The sequence below is a fragment of the Mastomys coucha genome, unplaced genomic scaffold (assembly GCF_008632895.1).
Source record: "Mastomys coucha isolate ucsf_1 unplaced genomic scaffold, UCSF_Mcou_1 pScaffold21, whole genome shotgun sequence".
Taxonomy (NCBI): domain Eukaryota; kingdom Metazoa; phylum Chordata; class Mammalia; order Rodentia; family Muridae; genus Mastomys; species Mastomys coucha.
In genome coordinates, this window is record NW_022196904.1 from 35,743,480 (window position 1) to 35,767,548 (window position 24,069).

General features: G+C 48.5%; 3 protein-coding genes across 16 annotated transcripts in view; 2 read left to right on the top strand and 1 right to left on the bottom strand.

Moving 5' to 3' along the window:
• Positions 1 to 7,020, top strand: part of LOC116101217 (renal glandular kallikrein) — a 12,500-nt gene extending 5,480 nt beyond the window's left edge. The window contains exons 3-5 of the mRNA XM_031384863.1: positions 5,902 to 6,191; positions 6,291 to 6,427; positions 6,802 to 7,020. Coding sequence (XP_031240723.1) covers positions 5,902 to 6,191; positions 6,291 to 6,427; positions 6,802 to 7,020 — 646 coding nt within the window. The remainder of the gene's footprint in view (positions 1 to 5,901; positions 6,192 to 6,290; positions 6,428 to 6,801) is intronic.
• Positions 7,021 to 7,308: 288 nt separating this feature from the next.
• On the bottom strand, positions 7,309 to 13,664 carry LOC116102112. 9 transcript variants are annotated; one of them, XM_031386349.1, is made up of 7 exons: positions 13,590 to 13,644; positions 12,120 to 12,273; positions 10,436 to 10,466; positions 9,966 to 10,166; positions 8,949 to 9,095; positions 8,196 to 8,324; positions 7,309 to 8,056 (listed from the first exon to the last, which is right to left on the bottom strand). In XM_031386349.1, the coding sequence occupies exons 3-7, from the start codon at positions 10,449 to 10,451 to the stop codon at positions 7,761 to 7,763; spliced, it is 789 nt and encodes a 262-aa protein (XP_031242209.1). In that variant the 5' UTR covers positions 10,452 to 10,466; positions 12,120 to 12,273; positions 13,590 to 13,644; the 3' UTR covers positions 7,309 to 7,760. The 9 variants fall into 9 exon arrangements, with proteins under 9 accessions (XP_031242209.1, XP_031242203.1, XP_031242202.1 ...); XM_031386343.1 differs by having other exon boundaries at positions 9,966 to 10,466; positions 13,600 to 13,664; XM_031386342.1 differs by having other exon boundaries at positions 9,966 to 10,466.
• On the top strand, positions 13,245 to 21,228 carry LOC116102111 (chitinase-like protein PB1E7.04c). Of its 6 annotated transcripts, XM_031386341.1 has the most exons (6): positions 13,245 to 13,417; positions 14,382 to 14,582; positions 14,919 to 15,187; positions 16,405 to 16,551; positions 20,466 to 20,613; positions 20,868 to 21,228. In XM_031386341.1, exons 1-6 carry the CDS (start codon positions 13,347 to 13,349, stop codon positions 21,187 to 21,189), a joined length of 1,158 nt encoding a protein of 385 aa, XP_031242201.1. In that variant the 5' UTR covers positions 13,245 to 13,346; the 3' UTR covers positions 21,190 to 21,228. The 6 variants fall into 6 exon arrangements, with proteins under 6 accessions (XP_031242201.1, XP_031242198.1, XP_031242195.1 ...); XM_031386335.1 differs by lacking the exon at positions 13,245 to 13,417 and having other exon boundaries at positions 13,640 to 14,582; positions 20,868 to 21,204; XM_031386336.1 differs by lacking the exon at positions 13,245 to 13,417 and having other exon boundaries at positions 13,646 to 14,582; positions 20,466 to 20,597; positions 20,868 to 21,090.
• Positions 21,229 to 24,069: the final 2,841 nt, after the last annotated feature.

A 24,069-nucleotide genomic window follows, 5' to 3' on the forward strand; every position in this document is an offset into this window, starting at 1 on the left:
AACCTCCCTGACCTGCCACAAGTACACACATGTGTACACACACACACACACACACACACACACACACAGAGACACACACAGGACAAATATATACATACGCAGAGGGGAAAGGAAAATGGGAGACAAGGCCATCAGATACAAGTAGTGGGCATAAGTTTTTAATCCCAGCTGCTTATGAGGCTGAGGCAAGAGAATGGCATATTCAAAGCCAGCATGGACTACAGAGTGAGACCACAGCCAGTCTGAGTTACAAAGAAAGACCAAGAAAGACATAGAGATACCTCTCTCCCTCAGAGCAACAAACCTGGAAATCTAGCCACACCTCTGAGTAGGAGGAGGCTCTGGGGAAGGGTGGAGGATCCCCAGTGACCCCTGTGCTTGCCAATACTTACTGATGCCAATGCTGAGGAAACTGAAGATGAAGTCTATCTTGTTCAGGTGGAAGCAGACTGGTCGGAAGGAGAGGAACATGGTGGACAGGAGGAGGAGGCATAGTGCCAGGGCCAGAAATATGAAGCCCTGGCTCATGTGAATGTAAACTGGGGAGGAGAGTCAGAGAGATAACTACAGTTACCCCCACCTCTCTCTCTCAGCCTCTCTCTCTCTCTCTCTCTCTCTCTCTCTCTCTCTCTCTCTCTCTCTCTCTCTCTCCTTTCTCCTTTCTCTCACACATGAGGAGCCCAACTTAAATATTCCTGCAGCTGGGAAGGCGAGGCGTTCCATTTCAAGGCCTGCCTGAGCAGTTTAGAGACACATAGATCATATCTGTCTCAAAACACAAGATACAAGCAGTCTGGGAATCCTGGGGTTGTGGCTTCGTTGGCAGAATGCTTGCCCAGCATGCGTGCAGTCCTGAATTCCATCCTCAGCACTGGGCTGAGCTGAGTGCAGCATCACACGCCAGGGATACCGCACTTGGAAGAAGGATCAGAAACTCAAGGTTATCCACAGCTACACATTGAGCTGGAGGGCATCCTGGGCTACATCAGACCCTGTCTCAAACATGGCAGAGGATGGCAATGTAGCTCAGCACCTGTCTAGAATTCATTGCCCCAAAGAGGGGCTGGGGCATGGTTCAGAGGTGGAGCATGTTTCAGATTTAGAGCATCTGCCTAGAATTCTCCAATGAGGTTCTTCCAGGGGTGTGGCTCAGCGGTAGAGCCCCTATGAAGTGTGTGAGTAAGGCTCTGGGTTCTAGCTTCTGCAACCCCCTCATTCCCCCCCCCAAAGGAAAAAACATCACCTCTTCTCACATTACCAAAATCACTACCTAGAAATTCTAAAAAAATAAAAAAATAAAAAACAACTCTACTACCACTCATAGAGTTACCCACCAACAATGATACCCCCACAGTGAGCCCTAACCTACTCCCCCAGAGAGACCCTTGGGAGAGTGCCAGTGGCCCACCCCAGAGTCACCTCTAGCATCCATTAGAATGACCCCCAGTCTATGTATACACTGACGAGTTAATAGCCCAATGTTGGCACACTTATGCCCCCTGCAGTCAATCCAGAAGCCAATAAACCCAGTGTATGGATCATCCACATAGGCCATCTCTCCATCTAACATGAAGAACACAAACAAAATTACCAGGATGATGGCCATGAGGAACCAGTTACATAGAACCAACTTTCAGTCTTCCTGCCATGGACAGAGCAGGTCAGCTGGGGAGGGAGAAAGGTCTGGGGACCTGGACTTTTTCTCCATCTCCCTCGATTCATGCCAATCTTCATCCTCTGCCTCCTTTCCATTTCCCCTCTCATCTACAACCAGATCCTGTGGAAGCTGTTTGCAGCTCATCTCCAACACCACTTCAACTCTTTCCATTCTGATGCACTGGCCTCTTCTGATGCAGTTCACTTATCTCAAATTCCACCATGATTATGTATGCTTGAGTACATACATAAATGAACAAGTGCATGAATGAACTCACAAGTGGATGAATGCCTGCTTCCTCTCTTGTCCTTTAGAGCAAAGAACTGTGTAGTTTTCAGAGGAACTCCAGCACAGACGCCTAGGACTCAGAGGAGAACGTGGTGGCCAATTGATCACCAGCTCCTCAGTTAGCCTGGATTCTGGCTAGCCTGGCCTTCCTGGAGCTCACAAGGCACACATGCACACACTTCCTTAGAGCTGTGGGTTGGGGGTCATTTGCTCCTCCACCCTCCTTTCACACTCCTTCACCATCACCACTGACCTTGCCATCTGGCTAGAGTCCCCAGAACAGGAAGAGCCCCAGGAGCAGCATGCACTGCCACACCCAATCTCAGCCCTGGTAAGGTATCCAAGGTGACCTAGGGCCTATTGGACAGCAGGTGTAATTGGGCCCTCTCTTCCAACAGCCGTGAGAGTGGGAACAAGGAGTCCAACTCTGTCAGCAAAGGCAGGGCTTTAGTCAACATCTTGGGTGCCAACAGTGCAGGGGTTGGCCTGGGGGGGGGGGAGAATGAGGGTTTTTAAGGGCTGCCCTAGGAGGCTTGTCAGCTCTAAACTCACCTGGACACCTGTTACCATGTAGTTGCTGATCCTGTTCCTTGCCCTGTCCCTAGGAGGGATTGGTGAGATGAGGGAAGCGGGAGGGGTCAGAGCCCTGACTCTCATGCTGCCTTTGGCCCTGGACATCTCTTTCCCCACTCCCCTTGCCCCAGCTACATCCTGAATCACCACCTGTCCTTCCTTCTCTGCCCCTGCACACTGCAGAGTCCTTCACAGTCCTTGCTTCCATGCCAGGATCCTGTTCCCTCCCATTTTCCAGAACTTTCTCCTCCTCCTTAGCCACCTGATCATCTCCGGGCTTCTCTAGTCTTCCTAAAGAACCCAACCCCTTACCAACGTTAGGACCTCAGATGTCCCTCTAGTTCATTGTTTTTTCTAGAGTCTAATAGCCCAACCCCTGAGTCACGGGCTTGCCTAAATCCCACACTAGTACCTTTGGCTGTCCACCATCTGCCAGCCTTCAGCTGAGTTCTCCACATCCTGACAACCGGTCCGGCATCTTCACAAGTTGCTCAGATTCTACAAAAACTTTCACTTCTCAAATTGACTTGTGGCATCAGATGGGTTCCCACCTTTCTGGTGAGGGGGATCTGCCAGTTTCCCTTCTCAATGGCTGTTTGATTTACACTGGTTTTGGGAGGAGGAGTCAGGTGGCAGATACCAGATGTGAATATCAAGAATCTTCATCAATCACTTGCCCCCTTGGCAGGGTCTCTCACTGAATGGGGAGTTCCTGTTAGGCTATAATGGCTGTCCAGCAAGCCTCAGGGGAATCCTCCTGTTTCCACCTCCCCAGCTCTGGGGTTACAGGTGCACAGCGCCACACCTGACTTTTCACCTGGGTTCTGGAGGGTTCAGCTCAGGTGCTAATGCTTGCACAGACAGTCCTGTAGCAACCAAGCCATCTCCTGCCAGCTCTTGGGAATAAGTTCTGAACTAGTGTCTCATGATGTGGCCCAGGCCTGTCTTTAGTCGATGGCCATCCTCCTGCCTCAGCCAGCTGTGTACTGGGATTACAGATGAGTACTGCCCTGCCTGGCTTGCCAAGCTTCCCTCTCTCTCCAAATGCTGTGCTTTGGACCGCAGTTCCCTCTCATGCCTCAGGTCCTGAGCCGCAGGCTCCTCAGTGTTTCTAACCTTCACCAGCTCCTGTACTATCTCACAGGAGCCCCACTGCACAGCTCTAGTTCCCAATCTGTGCAGGACACCCCACAGACCCCAGAGCCTAACCCTAGTACCTCACATCAGTCCTCCTCTCTGCCTCACAGTGGCCTGACTTGCTTTAACTCATTTTCCACTCCTGTCCTGAGGCTGCCTCCAAGAGAACCCTGGGTCTCACCAATACCTAGATCATTTGCTCCACCTCCACAGGAAGTACAGCCTTTTCCTCACAGTCCCCCAGAATTTCCTTTTTTACTGCTTGTCCCATCTGAAACTCTGGTCTTAGGGAACCCCATGGCTCTTAAATATCAACTCCACCACAGACTCTGAAGAAGCCCATGTCCCTTGACCCTGCCCCTTTGACCTGGAAACCCCTCATTCTCTCCCATCCCAGCTGGCCACTTCATGCACAATCCAACAAATCCCAGATCATCCCTATACTCCCTTTCCTGGATTCATTTATTCACTCAAATCTAGTTTTCTGATACCTCACCCTATCCAGTATTTCCAAAACCCAGCCCAGCCCCTGACTTCTTCTCAAGCCTTGGACACTCTAAATGCCAAATGAAAAGATTTCATTCTCATTGGACTAAGAATGGACTGGAATCCTCTTTCTCTCTTCCTCTCTCCCTCTCTCTCTCTACCCCCCTCTGTCTGTCTCTCTGTCTCTGTCTCTCTCTGTCTCTGTCTCTCTCTCTCTTTAGCCCCCCTCTCTGTCTCTGTCTCTGTCTCTCTGTCTCTGTCTCTCTGTCTTTCTCTCTGTCTCTGTCTGTCTCTGCCTCTCTCTCTCTTTCTCTCTCTTTCTTTCTCTCTCTCTCTCTCTCTCTCTCTCTCTCTCTCTCTCTCTCTCTCTCTCTCTCTCTCTCTCTCTCTCTCTCTCTCTCTCTCTCTCTCTGGTTGCCCTGCCATCCCTTAGCCCAAAACTATAAAGTGGCCTGACACTATACCCGATTCCTGCTTCAAGAGTTGTTTACACCCCCACAGCAGAGATCTCCCTACCCAGGACCAGCCATATATGCATCCCTTCCTGGGATCCCCTGGCAATTTCCCCTGATCCCAGCCCTGCTTAACTGTGCCCCCAACAGTACACCTCCTTATCTGTGCCAACCCTGCCCTCCCCCATTGCCCGTGTTGCAGATGCTGCACCTCCTGTCCAGTCTCGGGTTGTTGGAGGATTTAATTGTGAGAAGAACTCCCAACCCTGGCAGGCAGCTGTGTACCAATTCACCAAATATCAATGTGGGGGTGTCCTGTTGGACGCCAACTGGGTTCTCATGGCTGCCCACTGCTATAATGAGTGAGTAAGGGAGGAGACAGGAAAGCAGGGTAGCAGCCAGAGGACATGACTCCAGGACAGGCTGGGGTACTGAAGGGCAGGAGGGTGGGACTGGCTGAAAGTCTATCCATGTCCTCCTAGGTCTCTCTTTGGGCCTCCCTCCAGGCTTGGGTTCAGAGTCCTGTTTCCTTCTTTTCTGTCTTATTGTCCATATTTCTCCAGTCTGTATTCACATCTGAATGTCTCCATGGACATCTGTCCCTGTGTGTCTCCCCCTTGTGTCTCTGCCCAGCCCTCTCTGGGTCTGGGTCTCATGTGTTCTCTTTTATCAGTACAAACTACAGTGAGGACCAGGTCTAAAGGGCCCCTGAGGATAGAAAGTACTGTCCCTGAGGGTAGGGTGTGAGAGAAGTCCTCACTCACCTCAGACCAGCTCAGGTCTTTCGAACGTTCTGTCCTCTCTGAGGACAGAGAGAGAAGAGCTGGTCAGAACTGGAGCTAGGTGAAATAAATGAGTACAGAGAGAGAGAGCAATGCTGGGGGGCGGTGAGAGCAGAGAGCTCAGACCTTGGGCTGCAGGCCAGGTCTTACCTGCTGGGTAAGTTCAGTCTGGTCCCAGCTGCACCTGGGCAGCTCTCAGGCCAGCCCCCCCACCCCGCCCCACCCCGTCTTCTCCCCTTATCTTCTGTTCCAGCTTCTGTCTCGTTCTGCCTCTCTTTCTCTGGGTGTATGGGTCTGTCTCTTTCCCTATGCGAGTATGTGTGTGTGCCTTTCTGTCTCTCTGCGTATGTTTCTGTGTCTGTTTCTATATGTATGTGTGAGTGTGTGTACATCTTTCTGTCTGTGTGTGCTTCTGCCACTGACTCTCTCTTCCTTCCTCCCTCCTTCCAGCCCTCTTCCCCTGTACTCTGCCCAATCTCCCTGGTTGCCTCCTCTCACAACCTTCATCTTCTTCCCTGACCCAAAGCAGGTACCAGGTTTGGTTGGGCAAAAACAACTTTTTCGAGGATGAACCCTCTGCCCAGCACCGGCTTATCAGCAAAGCCATCCCTCACCCTGGCTTCAACATGAGCCTCTTGAACAAAGACCACACCCCACATTCTGAGGATGACTACAGCAATGATCTGATGCTGCTCCGCCTCAGTGAGACTGCTGAAATCACAGATGTTGTGAAGCCCATAGACCTGCCCACTGAGGAGCCCACTGTAGGGAGCAGATGCCTTGCCTCAGGCTGGGGCAGCATTACACCCACCAAGTGTGAGTCTGGTCCAAGCAACACAGCTAGGTGCAGGGGAGGGGCAGAGAGGACTGGGCTGGTTTCTGCTCACTACCCACTTGCCTCCTCCTGATCCACAGTCGAATACCCAGATGATCTCCAGTGTGTGTACCTCGAGCTCTTGTCTAATGAGGTCTGTGCCAAAGCCCACACAGAGAAGGTGACAGACACCATGCTCAGTGCAGGAGAGATGGATGGAGGCAAAGACACTTGTGTGGTAAGACAGCCCCTCCCTGCAGTGAGGGGAAGGACTGAAAGAGGGAAATGAAGTTCCTGGTTCCCACTTCAACACCCTGTCTACTCAGGCGCTTGGCATCTTTCCCTATGGAAGGGATGCATGCTGGGAGGGGAGGATCCTGTAGCTGGTACTATTTCTCTTTTTGACTCGGCTCTGGGGACTGTCCAGTCCACCCCTCACTCCAACCCCATGTCCCTGTAAGAGCTGGCCTTCCAAGAGCTGGATTCCCTCACCTCCTGGCCACAGCTGCCTCTTAGAGTCCCTGTCTTCCTCCCCTGGGAGTCAGTTCCAGGTTGGCCAGCAGAACCCAACTACCAGGTCCTTCCTTACTCCTGTCCTTGTCCTTCTTTCAGGGTGACTCAGGAGGCCCACTGATCTGTGATGGTGTTCTCCAAGGGATCACATTGTGGGGCTTTACCCCATGTGGTACACCCAAAATCCCAGGCATATACACCAAACTTATTAAATTCAATGCCTGGATAAAAGACATTATGGCAAAAAAAACCCTGAGTGTCACATTGTACCCTATTTTCAATAAAACCTACCATGCAGCAAATAAGTTCAAGTTCTGACATTCTTTGTCCTTCTGGAGTCGGGTATCACATCAAGGTCCACTCGGCTAAGGTCAGGACTTCCAAAGTAGATCAGCAAGGGACAGATGTACATGTACTGTTGGCTCAGGGGGTGGGGTTAAGATAAATGCAGTCAAAAGGCTCAGACCAAGTCAGGGATGCCACATGAGTCTCCTCTGGCAAGAAAAATGTTCAAATCACAAAGGAAAAAGTTAGAGACATCAGAAAGGTCAGCTCCAGCTAGGCCTGACGACACTGGAAGCAGAAGAGATGATAAACAGTCAGACATTGAGAATTTAGACTGCTCACCTGGTTTTATTGAGTTGGAGAAGCCAGTAAGGGAACAGAGGTGTTATGTTAATTAAACCTTGACTTCCAGGGGAGGAGTCTGTCCACAGAAGGTCAGGGACTGCCCCCAAGGCTAGGCTGAGGAGTGTCTGCCTGGGGCTCCTACAGAGATGTCTCTGATATGGCTGGACCAAAGGATGAATGCTTAAGAGCATGCCCTGTGAGACAGAGCATAGCTCATATGGGGAAAAGGGCCATACTGCTCCTGATTCTTGGGACCACAAACCAGTGTCTGCTCAGAGGGACATGGCCACAGCTGAGAGTATTGGAGAACATCCAGAGAAGGGTCCCTGCCAAGACTCAGGCAGCAAGGAGTGGGCCCTAGCTCAGGGAGCAGGGCTTGCCATCTGTGTCCTGAGGGTGCTACCTGCGCTCAGGGGAAGAATGGGACCTCACGGGAGAGATGATGGAAATTGAGCCACAGGGACAGAGGTAAAAGCATCTGGCCGTGGGGACTCATCAGTGTCCTGAGAAGTTGCAGTGTCGCTCTGTTGGGGAGTCCCCTGGTAGTTCTCCAAGCTGCTTACAGCAGACAGCTCATGGGCAGACAAGTTCCTGTCCAAAATGGACTGCTGCTGCAACTGCAATGAGTGGTGTCTCGAAGCCCAACGGAAGTAGCTGAGCCTTCGCTCAATCAAAGGCGTACTGTAGCTCCACATCCGCACTTGGTTGAGGAAGGACAAAGTTCCTGTGGGAAGGAATCCCGTGGACACTCGACTCAGAACCCCACCCCAAGCCCAACTAGGTCCTGAAGCCTGCCCCCCTTTCCTGGGCTCCACCCCTGCCCTACCCAGGCCCCGCCCTTCCATCCGAGGCCCCGCCCTCACCGGCCCACAGCATCAAGAAGCTGGAGCACCAGCACAGGTAGAAGGCCAGCTGGTAGGATACCTGTGGCCTCGGGCGCAGCCTATTGCAGTTGACAACAAAGAGCGTCAGGCTGAGGAGAATCAGGAGCCCTGCACTGGGGTGGGGCCAGAGAAGGACAGAAGGCTAGACAGGGAACACAACCACCCCCAGAAGGAGAGAGACAAGAGACAACCTCCCTGACCTGCCACAAGTACACACGCGCACACACACACACACAGGAAAAATTGATACATACTTAGAAGGCAAATAATGGGAAACAAGGCATAGGTCACAAATAGTGGGCATAAGCTTTTTGTTTTTGTTGTGTTTTGTTTTGTTGTTGTTGTTTTCTTTTTGAAATGGGGTTTCCCTGTATAGCCCTGGCTGTCCTGGAAATAACTCTGTAGACCAGGCTGGCCCTGAACTCAGAAATCTGCCTGTCTCTGCCTCCCAAGTGCTGGGATTAAAGGCGTGTGCCACCACTGCCCGACACAGGAATAAGCTTTTAATCCCAGTTACTTACGATGCTGAGGCAAGAGATTGGCATATTCAAAGCCAGCATGGACTACAGAGTGAGACCACAGCCAGTCTGAGTTACAGAGAAAGATCAAGACACAGAGACACCTCTCTCCCTCAGAGCAGCAGACCTGGAAATCTAGGCACACCTCTGAGTAGGAGGCGGCTCTTGGGTAGGGTGGAGGATCCCAGTCATCCCTGTCCTTGTCAATACTTACCGATGCCAATGCTGAGGAAACTAAAGATGAAATCTATCTTGTTCAAGCGGCGGCAGACTGGTCGGAAGGAGAGGAACATGGTGGGCAGGAGGAGGAGGCATAGTGCCAGGGCCAGAAATATGAAGCCCTTGCTCATGTGAATGTAAACTGGGGAGGAGAGTCGGAGAAATAACTACAGTTACCCCCATCTCTCTCTCTCTCTCTCTCTCTCTCTCTCTCTCTCTCTCTCTCTCTCTCTCTCTCTCTCTCTCTCTCTCTCTCTCTTCTTTCTCTTATACCATGAGGAGCTGAACCTAAATACTCCAGCGGCTGGGAAGGAGTACCATTACAAGGCCTGCCTGAGCAGTTTAGCGACACATAGTTCTTATCTGTGTAACAATACAAGGTAAAAAGCAGTCTGGAAATCCTGGGGTTGTGGCTTCATTGGCAGAATGCTTGCCCAGCTCGTGTGCAGTCCTGCATTTCATCCTCAGCACTTGGCTGAGCTGAGTGCAGCATCACATGCCAGGGATACCCGCACTTGGTAGAAGCATCAGAAACTCAAGGTTATCCACAGCTACACATTGAGCTGGAGGCTAGCCTGGGCTCCATCAGACCCTGTCTCAAACATGGCAGAGGATGGCAATGTAGCTCAGTAACTGTCTAGAATCCATCCCCCAATGAGGGACTGTGGCATGGTTCAGAGGTAGAGCATCTGCCTAGAATTCTCCAATGAGGTTCTTCCAGGTGTGTGTGTGTGTAAGGCTCTGAGTTCTAGCCTCAGCAATCCCCTATCCACCCACCCCCCAAAAAAAAACGAAAAGAAAAAAAAATCACCTCCACTCACATTACCAAAATCACTACCTAGAAATTCTAAAATAACTCTACTACCACTCATGAATTATTCACCAACAATGATGCCCCCCGTGAGCCCTAACCTACTCCCCCAGAGAGACACCTGAGAGAGTGCCAGTGGCCTACCCCCAGAGTCACCTTTAGCACCCATTACAAGGACACCCAGTCTATTTATACACTGACCAGTGAATTGGCCCACGTTGGCACACTTATGCCTCCTGCAGTCAATCCAGAGGCCGATGAAGCCAGTGTATGGACCATGCACATAGGCTATCCGACCATCCAACACGCTGAACACCAACAAAGTTGCCAGGACGATGAAGACGAGGGACCAGCCACGTAGGACCAACTTTCGGTCTTCCTCCCAGGAATAGAGCAGGTCAGCTGGGGAGGGAGAAAGGTCGGGGGACCTGGATTTTTTCTCCATCTCTCTCGATGCATACCAACCTTCATCCTCTGCCTCCTTTCCATTTCCCCTCTCATCTACAGCCAGTTCCTGTGGAAGCTGTTTGCAGCTCATCTCCAACACCACTTCAACTCTTTCCATTCTGATGCACTGGCCTCTTCTGATGCAGTTCACCTATCTCAAACTCCACCATCATTAAGTATGCTTGAACAGATGCAGAAATGAACGAGTGCATGAATGAACTCACGAGGGGATGAATGCATGCTTCCACTCTTGTCCTTTAGAGCAAAGAACAGTGTAGTTTCAGAGCAACTCCAGCACAGACACCTTGGACTCAGAGGTGGACAATTGATCATCAAATCCTCGGTTAGCCTGGATTTGGGCTAGCCTGGCCTTCCTGGAGCTCACAGGGCACACATGCACACACCCAGGTCAAATGTGCTAATTGCCATGAGAACTGAAATAGTCTAGATGCTTAACAAGAGGGGATCTGTCTAAGACCTTCAACAGCAAGTAGGTGCTAAAGGCTAGGTTTTTCTCCTTCTCTGTAACAGAACCCATGCTGAACTCTTGATGTTTTAATTTTTGAGACAAAGTCTCCCTATGTAGGTTTCACTGGCCTGAATACACTATGTGCACCAATCGGACCTGGAACCAACAGAGATCCACCAGCCCCTGCCTCCTAAGTTCTGGGATCAATGGTGTGCACCAAAATATGCATCTGCCAAGCTGAACCCTTAATGAGGCTCAAAGGAAAGAAGTGACATTTTCTGGTTGCTGTTTCTTGAGAAAGGGGTTCACATAGGCCCAAACTGGGTTAACCTCAAAATGTATGTAGCTCAGGATCATCTTACACTTCTGACCTTCCTGCCACCACTTCCCCAATGCAGGGATGACTGGCAGGCACCATTGTGCCTTGTTTGTGCCAGGCTGGGGACGAGCCCAGGGCTTGCATGCTAAACGAACAGTCTACTGAACTACAGCCCCAGCCCTCTGGTTTTGCAGTTTTTCTTTGAGGGCTTGTTTGGCGTGTGTGTGTGTGTGTGTGTGTGTGTGTGTGTGTATGTGTGTGTGTGTGTGTGTGTGTGCTTACATTTGTTTGTCTGTATGTTTTTGTATGCAGGAAGGGGAAGCATGAGTGCCTTAGAACACATGTAGAAGTCAGACCTAGGGAGGCAGATCTGTTTTTCCACCATGTGGATTCCAGTCAGCATCAACTCAGGCCCTCAGGCTTGGCAGCAAGTTGTCTTTACCAGCTGAGCCATTGTCCTGACCTGGGTTGTGCTTACAGATAGGATTTCAATATTTGGCCTGGAACCCACTATGCAGGCCAGACTGACTTCCACATTCTGGTGATGCCCCTGCTTCAGCATAATGAGTCTTGGTTTTACAGGGGTGTGTCATCTAGTCCAGCAAGTGTTTACAATGTAAACCACTGTGGCTTAATTTTGAAATTAAAAAAATTAGTAGTAACCAAACAAACATCTCAACTATGGGATATATCACATTCTGCTCCATTTTATAATACAGCTTGCTCTTAGATTTTAGTGTAGAGGCAGGGTCCTAGCTAGAACTCACTATGTATATCAGGCTGGCCTTGAACTCAAAGTGATCTGCCTGCCTCTGCCTCCTGAGTACCAGGCACTACCACACCTTGCTCCGAGATGCAGTCTTAGCACCTTTTAAACTAGAATGCATCATATAATCAGGTACATCTCAAAAATCATCTTTGACCTTTAAAATAAAAGTCAATAACATTTACTAAGGCCAGGTGTAGTGATGCACACCTTTAATCCTAGCACTCTAGAGGCAGAGACAAAGAGATCTCTGTGAGTTCGAGACCAGCCTGGTCCACAGAGTGAATTCCAGGCCAGCCAGGGCTGTGTAGAGAAACCCTGTCTTGAAACGACAAGCAAACAAAAGAATAACACCTGGATTCTCAATATTACACGATCACCGGAATCTGACCAAGCTTGGCATGGTGGCACCTGCTCGTCATTTTGGCACTTGAGAAACTGATGCAGGAAGATTGTCTTGAATTTAAGGCCAACTTGAGCTACACGGTGAGACTAGGCATAGCCATAGCTAGATAGAAAGACAATTAATTAATTTAATTAATAAGAGGCCAACAAGATAGGGCTTAACAGGTGCAAGCTTTTACCACCAAGGCTAATGACCTGACCTTAGAGTCCCTACAACCCACATGGTGGGAGAAAATCTGACTCTCATAATTTATCCTTTGACTTGCACACATTCCCTGTTGTTCTCAACCACCACCACCACCACCACACACACACACACACACACACACACGTAGGAGCTATCAAGTATGCTCAGAGTTAAGAGCACAGATGGATCTTGCTAAGAGTCAGTGTTCAGCACTCCCTGCCTAGTAGTTCAGACCCAGAGACCCTGACACTCTCTTCTGGCCTCTACAAGCACATGGTGCACATACAGATACATAAGCACTCGCACATCACACAAGGAAATATAAATGGAGGCTGAAGAGAAGACTCAGCAGTTGAGAGTACTGGCTGCTCTTCCAGAGGACCTGGGCTCAATTCCTAGCACCCACATGGCAGCTCAAAACTGTCTGCAACTCCAGTTCCAGAGTATCTGACGCTCTCACACAAACATGCATGCAAGCAAAACACCAATATACATAAAATAAAAATATAAATAACTAAATTTAAAATAAATAAATGTAAAAAATCAATAAAAATCTAATAATGCAGGTATTTATATAATAAACATATAAAATTTGTGAGTAACCCTCTCAAATGAAAGTTTGGGGAAAAAGCGGAATGTTTTCCATTGTTGTTTTTGTTGTTATTAATTTGAAACATCCTCTTGTAGCCCAGGATGGGCTCAAACTCAGTGTAATCCTCATGCCTCCGAGTACTGGGACTGCAGACACGTACCATCATACCCTTCTTGGGAAAGAGATTTCAAAACTCCCTCCTGTTCGGGTAGGAGGGAGTCCCTGCCTGCCTGCCTTAGTCCTTACCAAGTTGTGTCTGGGTCTTTCTCCTCCCCCCTCCCCACAACCCCAGACTGGAAGTCTTTAGAAGCAAGAAGCAGACCTAGTCCTGTGTGAGGCCTCAGGGGAGGGAGAAAGGAAGAGAAACAGATGAGAAAGAAAAGAAGCAGAGAAAGGCATGGAGGCAAATATGGGAACAAAAGAAATGACTCAGAGCAGTCCTGGGAATTGGCGGGAAGACACGAGTAGGTAAAAGGAATTTATGAGTTCAGATCTCAGGCCTTCCAGACTCTCCATCCTGCCTCTCCCCGATCCAAGCCAGGCCTACCTCAGACCTTCATTAACCCAGCATCACCCTGTCCTACCCAATCCACACTCCATCCAGCCCTACTAGCCCAGCCCTAACAGCAGGGTCACTCACGAAGGCTTACTGTGGAGTCTGAGGCCATGGCCAACCGCAGCCTCTTGGAACCCCTCCAACTGTCATAGAACCCACCCCACCCCCAGCTGCTACCTAGCCCAAATCCCTGAGTGCTGTCTGGGGACAGACAGAAAGCCAGAGCCACAGATAGAGGGGCACATAGCCTTAGAAGCCACACTGACAGGTATCCGGGAGGCCATGGGAGTGCCTGGAAGTAAAGGCTGATGCAAATTAAGTACATTCAGAGACTAGCCCCATCCTGCTCTTCAACATGAACCAGAAATCCTCTGGCCTCCAAAGCAAAGAGACAGAAGCTCCCAGTGAAACCCAAGATCCTCTGAAAGTGACCTCGAGCCTCCTAGATGACACCCAAGGTCAGAAGACCAACACAAAAACTCCTATGCCCATTATCCACACTCGCAAATTAAGCAGCGTGGACCCGTCAACATCCACACCTATGACCCGAAGGGTTAGCATCCAGGAACCACCAGCATCTCTCTTTCTCCCTCACAGGGTCAGTGCGCCGTGTTCATCATCCCTATCCACCATTCTCCCTCGAAGGTTAAGTACTCAAGAGACCCTTTCTCAGGGTTCCCAATCCAATATCCAAGACATACAGTCTGTGGCCTACAATCGATGGCTCAGTTCCAGAGAGACTTCTTCCCTTTCTCATAATCACCGGCTCAGCATCCTAAGCTCTCATACCCTGTCCGGTGCCCTGTCAGAAATCCACAGCTCACAAAGCGAAACTGAAAAACACCCCTCTACAACCCAGTCCTATATCCTCAACAGAAAACAAGTGCGGTCCAGTGTGGACGTTCCACCGTCCATAACCCAGAGCCCACAGGCCAGCATCAGAAGTTTCGAGTCCTTTGTCTGGGACTCCAAAGAGAGCTTGGAGAAAGAGTTGTCAGACGACTCTATGTCCGATCACAGTACTCTAGACAGCTCCTCAAAACTGTCCAGCATTTCTACTATAGTGAACTCTAATAGGTGAGTACAGGAGGGATGCGGGGTCAGGGCAGGGGCACATTCAAGCCCAGAGTTCTACAACCTCATTTGAAACTGGGGGTGTAGCGATGGGTAGAGGAATACCTGGGTGAACATAAAAGATAAGTATTTTGTTTTGTAAGATGGGGTCTCGGAGTCTCTCTATGTAGACCAAGCTGGTCTTGTGTTCAGAGATCCTCCTGCAGAATTCTGTCTTCTGTGCTGTCTAAAGGCATGTGCCACCAAGTCTGGCTTCTCAGGTGGGGTTTAAAGAATTATGGGATGACTAGATAGGGTAGATGGGCTTCCTGCTGATGCTAGTCACATGATCTGTCACAGGGCTCAGAGCAAATACTGGACACTGCTTCCCATAGGCTGGAGGCTGTTGCTCGAAGCCAAGAAGATCAGCAGACACCTTAGCCTGGTGTTGACTGTGGCCGGCATGGTGATGCTCAGCCTCATCGCCTTATGGATGCCCTGGATCCACTTTCAAGTGCCTCTAGTACCCCCAGGGGACCCCGCTGGCCCCAAAACCATCCCCATCGACACCACCTTCTTCATGCGCTGCCCTGACATCTCCTGCATGAATGAATATGATAAGAATGCATGTAAGGTTGGCCCTGTCCTCGTCCCTCCAGAGACCCAGGCCTCCTCTTTGTCCCAGAGAACTACAAGAACAGTTCTCCCCTGAGGTTACTCTGATACCCACATGATGTCTTCATGCCCAAGAGCCTGATGCATACCTCACATGCCAGATCTGATGCATGCAATACCCATTTTTTCTTAGAGCAACTCAATGCTGGTTTGTGTGTGCATGCATAAATGTTCAAAGTCGAGTGCATCTGTGTGTTCTTGTGTGTGTGGAGGCCAGAAGACAACTTCAGGTTCCATTCTTCAGGGATAATCTTAGGGGATTCAATTACTATGATAAAATTCTATGACCTAAAGCAACTTGGTGAGGGGATGGTTTATTTCATCTTCAGTGAATCGGCATCTGTTTTAGCAAAGCAACAGTTTCATGTTCCTGGTTCTTAATTCAACCCTGGGTGGCTTACAAGGCTTATAGCCTCCTGTAACTCAAGTTCCAGGCAATCTGATGTCCTCTCCTATCCTCTAGTAGTGTGTGTGTGTGTCTGTCTGTCTGTGCCTGTATCTGCTGTATCTGTATCTGTCTGTGTCTCTCTGTGTGTGAATGTGCATGTTATACGGGTGGAGACCAGAAGTTGATGTCGGGCACTTCCCCCACCTTTCCATCTTAATTTTTTGGGGTTTTTTTGTTTGTTTGTTTGTTTGTTTTTTGTTTTTTTCGAGACAGGGTTTCTCTGTGTAGCCTTGGCTGTCCTGGAACTCACTCTGTAGACCAGGCTGGCCTTGAACTCAGAAATCTGCCTGTCTCTGCCTCCCAAGTGCTGGGATTAAAGGTGTGTGCCACCATCGCCTAGCTCCATCTTAATTTTTAAGGATGTATTTATTGGAGACAAGTTGTAAATATGTAGACCAAACTGTCCTCAAACTCACAGAAATCTATCTTCTTCCACTTCCCAAGAGCTGGGGTTAGAGACATGCACCACCATGACCACCTATTTTAAATTTCTTATTTATGCATCTGTGTGTGTCTGTGTGTGGTATGTACATTAGTGCAGGTCCTCATGGAAGTCAAAGAAGGCACCATAGTCCCTGAAGCTAGAGTCACAGGTGATCACAAGCCACAAGTGTGGGTGACAGGAACTGAACTCAGTCTGCCAGAAGCATATGTAAGCATATTTAACTGCTAAACCATCTCTTCAGCACAGTCCTGGTGTTGTTGATTCCTCTGTTCTCCCAGATTTGCTGGACATAGCCTGGGCCTGCCTCCTCATCTCCGGTGTCATGAGTTTCTGTGTGTGCATGGGTCTCATCAGCACTATATTCTTCCCTAGCACTAACCTGCCCTTGATGGACTTCTCTCTCTTCATCTGCAGCCTCCTGACAGGTATGTTACCACGATGCTTTCCATGGGTGCCCATCGCAAAGGCTAGCCCCATCCCCTCTATACTCAGCCTGTACCACCTTCATCTTCACCCTCAGCCCCAGCTCTACCTCCTTACAAATCTCCAGCCACCATGGATGCCTCCGGCCATGAAAACAGCCTCACTGTCTTAGCTCCCGTCTCATTGCCAGCAAATGGAAACCCCAAGTCCTCCTCCCTGACACCTAGTCCACCCCCACCTCATCCTGAATACATATTTTCCCAAACCAGCCTCCTTACTCTCCTCAGCCTCTTCAAAAGTCTCGACACCCAACTTGGCCTCAAGCCTCATTACCCTCCATGACTGTCTCATGTCCTTCTGAGAAGCTCAGCCTCATCCCCAGTCCCAATCCAACCTCAGGTTCACCTCCTTCTCAGTCCACACTCCAACCTACCAGCTGGGAACTTCCCTCTGAAAACCATCCCAAGCAATTCAACTCCATCCTCTTCTTCAACCAAAACCCAAGGACACCTTCCATCTTTTCTCATCGACAGCACTTCCTGGACCCCAACCTCTATACACAGCTCCATGTGGACTTCTGTCCCACATTCCAAATAGTTTCCTTCAAGCTACTTCATCTCTCCAAGTCACACTTTTCTCATCTCTTGAGTGGAACTTTTCATTTTTCTTTTTTTTTTTTAAAGTGGGTCTCATGTAGCTGAGGCTGACCTTGATCTTCATATATATGCAGCCAACTATGTCCAGTATGTCCATGAACTTCTGCTCCTCCTATGCTGACATAATAGGTGTATGCTGGCATGCCATATTTATATGGTGCTGGGCATGGAACCCAGGGATTTATGCTTGCTATGCAAGCACTCTATGAACTGAGGCACATCTCAGCCCAGTGGAGATAATATTATCTGCCATGTGAAAATGTAGGGAGTGTTCAATTAGAAAATGCTAGCTCTGAGCCAGGCGGTGGTGGCACACGCCTTTAATCCCAGCACTTGGGAGGCAGAGGCAGATGGATTTCTGAGTTCGAGGCCAGCCTGGTCTACAGAGTGAGTTCCAGGACAGCCAAAGCTACACAGAGAAACCCTGTCTTGAAAAAAGCCAAAAAAAAAAAAAAGTGTTAACTCTATTACTTCTGTCACCACATTGAGTGCCATGGTTGGTTGGGCTAATCTGACTAGCTAGGCAGACGTCCTCTTTCTCCCTCACCCCTCTGTGTATGTTCTTCCTTACCCAATAGAGAAGGGCAGTTCTTTGGTGAAAGTCATATAAATAACTGAAAATCCCCTGCTAAAACCTCCAGACAAGTTTCTAGGATCTATCCAAAACATGTAGGGTAGTGGCAGGTCTAAGACTCTGGGCATGTGGAAATGAGGTACTCTATGTACTCTCCTTCAAAGAAGTTATGAATGATGGCACAGGTCTGAAATACCAGCATTCAGGAAGCTGGAATATGAGGATAACTGAGATAAAAGAGAGGACAGCACTTCCTGCTACTTTGATAACTAATACTCACTTTGAATTTAATCTCCTAGCCTCTCCCGAGGAATTCAAAACTGACATGCTGATTAGAACATCTCATGTCCATACACATACCCAGACTGGGACAGGTTGAGGGCATTTTCATTAGGCAACAAGTGATGTTGTCCTCCTGTACTTGATGGTAATTGACCACAACTTCCAGTTGTATCACAAAACATTTTTGTAGAAACACAGCAGAGAGCAGTGCTGAGAGCAGAGAGCAGTGCTGAGAGCAGAGAGCAGTGCTGAGAGCAGAGAGCAGTGCTGAGAACAGAGAGCAGTGCTGAGAACAGAGAGCAGTGCTGAGAGCAGAGAGCAGTGCTGAGAACAGAGAGCAGTGCTGAGAACAGAGAACAGTGCTGAGAACAGAGAGCAGTGCTGAGAGCAGAGAGCAGTGCTGAGAACAGAGAGCAGTGCTGAGAGCAGAGAGCAGTGCTGAGAGCAGAGAGCAGTGCTGAGAGCAGAGTGCAGTGCTGAAAACAGAGAGCAGTGCTGAGAGCAGAGAGCAGTGCTGAGAGCAGAGTGCAGTGCTGAAAACAGAGAACAGTGATGAGAACAGAGCAGTGCTGAGAGCAGAGAGCAGTGCTGAGAGCAGAGAGCAGTGCTGAGAGCAGAGAGCAGTGCTGAGAACAGAGAGCAGTGTTGAGAGCAGAGAGCAGTGCTGAGAGCAGTGTTGAGAATGCTGCAGGCTGAGAACAGAGAACATATAGCTCCTGTCTGCTGGTCGCTTGCTTGTATCTGCTTCATCTGATAGCTCTGGTTTTTTTGTTTTGTTTTGTTTTGTTTTTGTTTTTTTGTTTTTGTTTTTGTTTTTTTGTTTTTTTGGGTTTTTTGTTTTGTTTTGGTTTGGTTTTTGTTTTTTGTTTTGTTTTGTTTTTTGTTTTTTGTTTTTTGTTTTTTCGAGACAGGGTTTCTTTATATAGCCCTGGCTGTCCTGGAACTCACTCTGTAGACCAGGCTGGCCTCAAACTCAGAAATCCACCTGCCTCTGCCTCCCAAGTGCTGGGATTAAAGGCGTGCGCCACCACCGCCCGGCCATCTGGTAGCTCTTGCTATATTACTACTGTGTCTGTTTGTGAGACCAAGCCAGGCTGTCCAGAAATCTCAGCCACCTTCTTGCTTCAGCCTTCCTGCTGCTGGGATTGAAGGCAGAATACTCCTAATTGCCTGAATATAATTGTCGAGACCACAAAGGCAACTGGAATTTAAGAGCACATGCTGCTCTGGGTAAGAGTAGAGTACTGTCCCAGCATCCACATGGCAGCTCACAGCTGCCTGTAACTCCAGCTCTAGGAGGAGCTACTGCCCTCCTCTGGCCTCTATGGCACTGCAAGCAGTTGTGCACACCAACACCACCCCCCCCCAGCACACATTTCTTATAATTAAGAAATAAAATAAATCTTAAGTATAATTGTTTTAATATAAGCCACAATTAATAGAAAATGCCTTAGTTTAAAATGAGGCGTTTTCAGTCAGATAATTCTATCATTTTAACTGAACATCTTGTGTTATTTCCAATAACTCAAAAAAAAGGGGGGGACATCGTTCTGTCCAATCTGAATAAGAGTTTTTTCCCCTTTTTGCAAATCATCTTGCAAATCATCTTCAATTCCTGTTGATTCAAATTACCTATCTCTCTTTCTGTGGCTCCAGATTCCCAACATGAAAGAGGCAATAATAATGAGAATCTGTCACAGTCTTTGAGGTTTACCATGGGTTATGTACATACCATTCACCACACACCCTCATGATGGCCCTCAAAGATGAGCTGGTGGTAATACCTACTGTAGAGATGAAAATACTGAGGTTGAGACACACAAGAGACTGCTCTAAGGTAAGGGACAGAGTAAGAGTAAGAGACCTGGTTTTCAAGTCCCAAAACCTTCCAATGTCTCACATCAGGATCCTGTGAGGAGTCCAAGGGTGGAGGTTTAGGGTCTGGAGATCAAAGACATTAGAGGCAATGTGGTGGCACGTGCTACCACGATGGAGGTTAGTGCAAGTTCAAAGTCAGCCTGAACTGCACAATGAGTCCAGTAGCTAGCCTGGGCTATAAATAAAGCAAGATCGTATCTCCAAATGACAACAACCAAAAGGAAGGTAGGAAGTGAAGGAGGGAGGAAGAATGGAAGGAAGGAAATGGAGAGAGAAACAGAGAGAAGAAGTCACAGGAAGAGAAAAAAGAGGCTCACAGATATAGCTCAGTTGATAGAGCACCTGCCTAGAGTGCACAAAGCCCTGGATTCCATCCCCGAACTGTATACACTGAGTATGGCATGGTGATGCATGTCTGAAACAGGAAGAATTTAAGGTCATCCTCAGCAGCATAGGGAGTTTAAAGAAACCAGCACCACAGTGAGAAAGCCACAGGCTGTGACTCCCCCTGCTGTGTGCTACACAGGGGTCAACATCATCCTGGGTGTCCTGTTCTACCTGATGCAAGCCCGAAAGTTCCTACAGGAAGGTGTGACCTACACGTTGGGGAGCAGTTTCTACCTTGCCTGGATCAATGTCTTCTTTTTCTTCATGATTGGTCTGGCTGGGCTCTGGTGTGACGGCAGCTGTGCAGACGGGGTTGTGGGGATTGTAGGGAGTCAGGGTAGGGTTTCACACAGTGCCAGGGAGGATGGGACTGGGCTTGGAGCCAGGGCTGGGGATTCTTGTAGGCTTGGGGTGGTTTGGGGACAAGCTGAGGGTGAAGTTGATTTGGGGCTTAAGGGGGCGGGGGCCAGGTTAGGACAATGTAGGGTATACGGTGAGGCTAGCCTACTGACCTCGGTTCTCTGCCCTCTTTCTCTCTCAGGTCTCTTCTCCTATCTGAACTACATCAACTTCTGGTCTATCCTGTCACTCCAGGCCTCATGGTCTTAAGACATGACAATGAACCAACACCAATGGTCTGTCTGCTTAGGCTGTCAACTGCCTATACTCCTGACAATCCACCCCTATACTGGAGTTATGTAACTTCTGACTTCCCTCAACCCAGAATACTAATTTACATTTTAAAGAAAAATATCTTCTGCCCAGAATATTTCTTTATTTGGCTCTGTATGTTGAACAAAGCATTTCATGGAACTGCCATATTTCCTTACCCCTACCTTGTCCATCTTTGCCCTCCTAAGTAGAAGCATAGAAAAGACACTGGGTAAAAACATCAAAGGTCAGAAAAGAGACTGGGGTAAGGGTCCTTAGTAAACAAATGGTAGGTTCTTGTTTTGTTTTGTTTTGGATAGGTTATTTTTGGGCGGGGGTTGGTTTTCAAGACAGGGTTTCTATGTGTAGTCATGACTGTGTAGACCAGACTGGCCTCAAACTCACTGAGATCTACTTGCCTCTGCCTCCAGAGTGCTGAGATTAAAGATGTGAGCCACCACCACTTAGCCACATGGTGCGTAATGCTTGTTGAACTGTTGACTTCAGCCTTTATATCTTTTGATTTCTGTTGTAGGTTTTTGTTCTTAAGACAGGGTCTCACGATGTTGACCAGGCTAGCCGGAACTCACAGAGATGGGCCTGCCCCTGCCTCCTGAATGCTAGGATTAAAGGTGTGCATTCCTAGCTCCAACCTTTAGTCTTATAATCAATCTCTCACCTTTTCTGAGAAAATCCTGCTCATATCCTCAGCTCTCCTCCCATCCTTTTCTGCAGTCCAACCTCCCCTCCCCTTTCTCTTCTTCCCAAACGCCCGCAACACAAGCCTGTTCCCTATAGGGCTTTGGGAGGGAAGTGTGGGGCCAAGAGTCCTCTGATGAGTGAGAAGTGTTAAAACCCAAGTAAAAACCCCAGTACTGCCAAGGTCCACCACCGAGTGCCACACAGGGAAATGAGAGCCCCTTTGCTCATTCTCACAGGTCTAGAGACTGTTACTTACTAGCTCCATGACTACAAAGTTCATATCCAAGAACCGCATGATCAAAGGGCTGGAGAAATGGTGTGGTGGTTAGAATAGATATACCCCCCCCAGACTCATGTATTTGAATGCTTGGCCTATGGGAGTGGTGCTATTAGGAGGGGTGGCCATGTGGGCATGTGATCTTGTTGGAGGAAGTGTGTCACTGTGGGGGGCAGGTTTCAAGGTGAAGTCTCTTATGCTCAAGCTCTGCCCAGTGTGGAACACTCCTTCTGCTGCCTGTGAATCAAGAATATAGATCTCAGCTCCTACAGCACCATATCTGCCTACACACGGCCATGTTTCCCAACAAGATAATAGACTAAACCACTGAACTGTAAGTCAGCCCCAACTAAATGTTTTCCTTTATAAGAATTGCCTTGGCCATGGTGTCTCGTCACAGCAATAAAGCCCTAACTAAGACAGATGGCTTAGTGGTTAAGAGTCCCTGCTTGCTTTCCCAGTACACTGACTGCAGTTCCTAGTATCCATGTTGGGTGCCTCACAACTGCCTGTGACTCCAGCTCTGCCCTTCTAGCCTCTGCAGGTACTGCATTCATACATATGCATATATGCCCCCCAACATGCACACTCACACGAATGAAAATAAAAACAAATTTGAAAAAAAAGAACTGCCCAATTGAGTTATCAAAAAAAAAAAAAAAAATCACAGGGTCTGGACAGATGACTCAGCTGTTAAGAGTTTTGCAGAGAACCAGGGCTTGATTCCCCAAACTTTCATGGCAGTTCCCAACTGCCCATAACTCCAGTTTCAACACTCTCATCTGACCTCTGAGGGTACCAAGCACACACACATGCAAGCAAAACACTCGTACATATAAATCTAAAATAGGCAAATTTTTATTTTCAAAGAGAAAAATTTAAATGTGTTCTCATGTATTTCAGCCTGGTCTGGAACTCACTATGTAGCCAAGATGGAACTTAAGTTCTCAGTCTCTTGCTGGCATTATAGGTGGGTACAACCAGCCTGATTTAATTCAATGGGTGAACCCAGTGCTTCCTACATGTTGGACAGACACTTACCAACTGAGCCACATTCCTCAAGCATATGTGTCCTTTTTTAAATAGAGATGAGCAACAACTCTGTCTTATACTAGATCTACAAGTGACAAATAAACACAGTCCCAATACTGTGCAGACGGATATAAAATATGTGCCCATAGATGAAGGTAAGGGGATCCATGCTATGGGGAAAGAGGAAGGTGTCTTGACTATTTTTCTGTTGCTATGATAAAACACTCTGATAAAAGCCACTTAAGGGGACAAGTTTACAGTTCAAAGTGCAGTTCATCACATGGAAAGATAGGGTGGGGATCAAGGAGGCAGGAGCCTGAGGAAGCAGCTGGTCACCTTGCATCTGCAGTGAGAGGGACATTTACACGTGTGCTCAGCTTTCTCCATTTATTCAGCCCATGGTTCCCTGGGCGTTCCCAGGTCAACTAATCTAAGCAAGATAATCTGTGCATGGTCAGAGGCTAACCTAACCTACATAACTCTCCACAAGGTTGTTTCCTAGGTGATAGCAGATTTGGTCAAGTTGACCATATTAACCAACAATGTGGTAACAGAAGCCAAGCATGGAGGGAGACAGGACGATCTCCGAGTTCAAGTCCAGCCTGTTCTATAGAGAGAGAGAGAGCTTGTCTCATGAAACCATTGACTTTCCTCTGGTTGTGAGCCGGAGCAATAATGGAAACTCATTTACCTAAGCGAAGAATCTTTGCCTTTACTACAGACCACTAGGTTCCAAGGCCAGTCTCCTCAATGGAATGAGAAAGTGCCCTAATGAGCAGAGGGCCAGATAAACAAAGAATACTCAGGTCACATTAAGGAATCTATAGCTTAAAGAGTGTAACATGGAAAGACTATTTGGAGGGCAAATTGAAGAAGAAAAGGAGAACTAGTATAAGGTACAGACTTTTTTTTTTAATGTTCTATTAATTTTGTGGCTAAGGACCCATCTCCAGCCCATCCAAGAATTCAGAACCCTGACCCTTTATCCCCAAGACCTCTGCCTCCTTCCTCAGACCCAGCAGTCCAGCGCTCCAGCTTCACCTCCTCACAAGGGTCGAGACACCATCCACCCTCCTTCACA

Excerpts from the sequence above, each read along its gene's own strand:
- LOC116102112 (XM_031386343.1), bottom strand. The coding sequence starts at position 10,329 with ATGGAAAGAGTTGAAGTGGTGTTGGAGATGAGCTGCAAACAGCTTCCA. Across the intron at positions 8,325-8,948 it reads TTTCCTCAGCATTGGCATCG|GGCTCCTGATTCTCCTCAGC; the intron begins GTAAGTATTGAC and ends ACCCCAGTGCAG. Across the intron at positions 8,057-8,195 it reads CTTCTTGATGCTGTGGGCCG|GAACTTTGTCCTTCCTCAAC; the intron begins GTGAGGGCGGGG and ends TCCTTCCCACAG.
- LOC116102111 (XM_031386335.1), top strand. The coding sequence starts at position 13,861 with ATGAACCAGAAATCCTCTGGCCTCCAAAGCAAAGAGACAGAAGCTCCC. Across the intron at positions 16,552-20,465 it reads CATCTGCAGCCTCCTGACAG|GGGTCAACATCATCCTGGGT; the intron begins GTATGTTACCAC and ends TGTGCTACACAG. Across the intron at positions 20,614-20,867 it reads ATTGGTCTGGCTGGGCTCTG|GTCTCTTCTCCTATCTGAAC; the intron begins GTGTGACGGCAG and ends TTTCTCTCTCAG.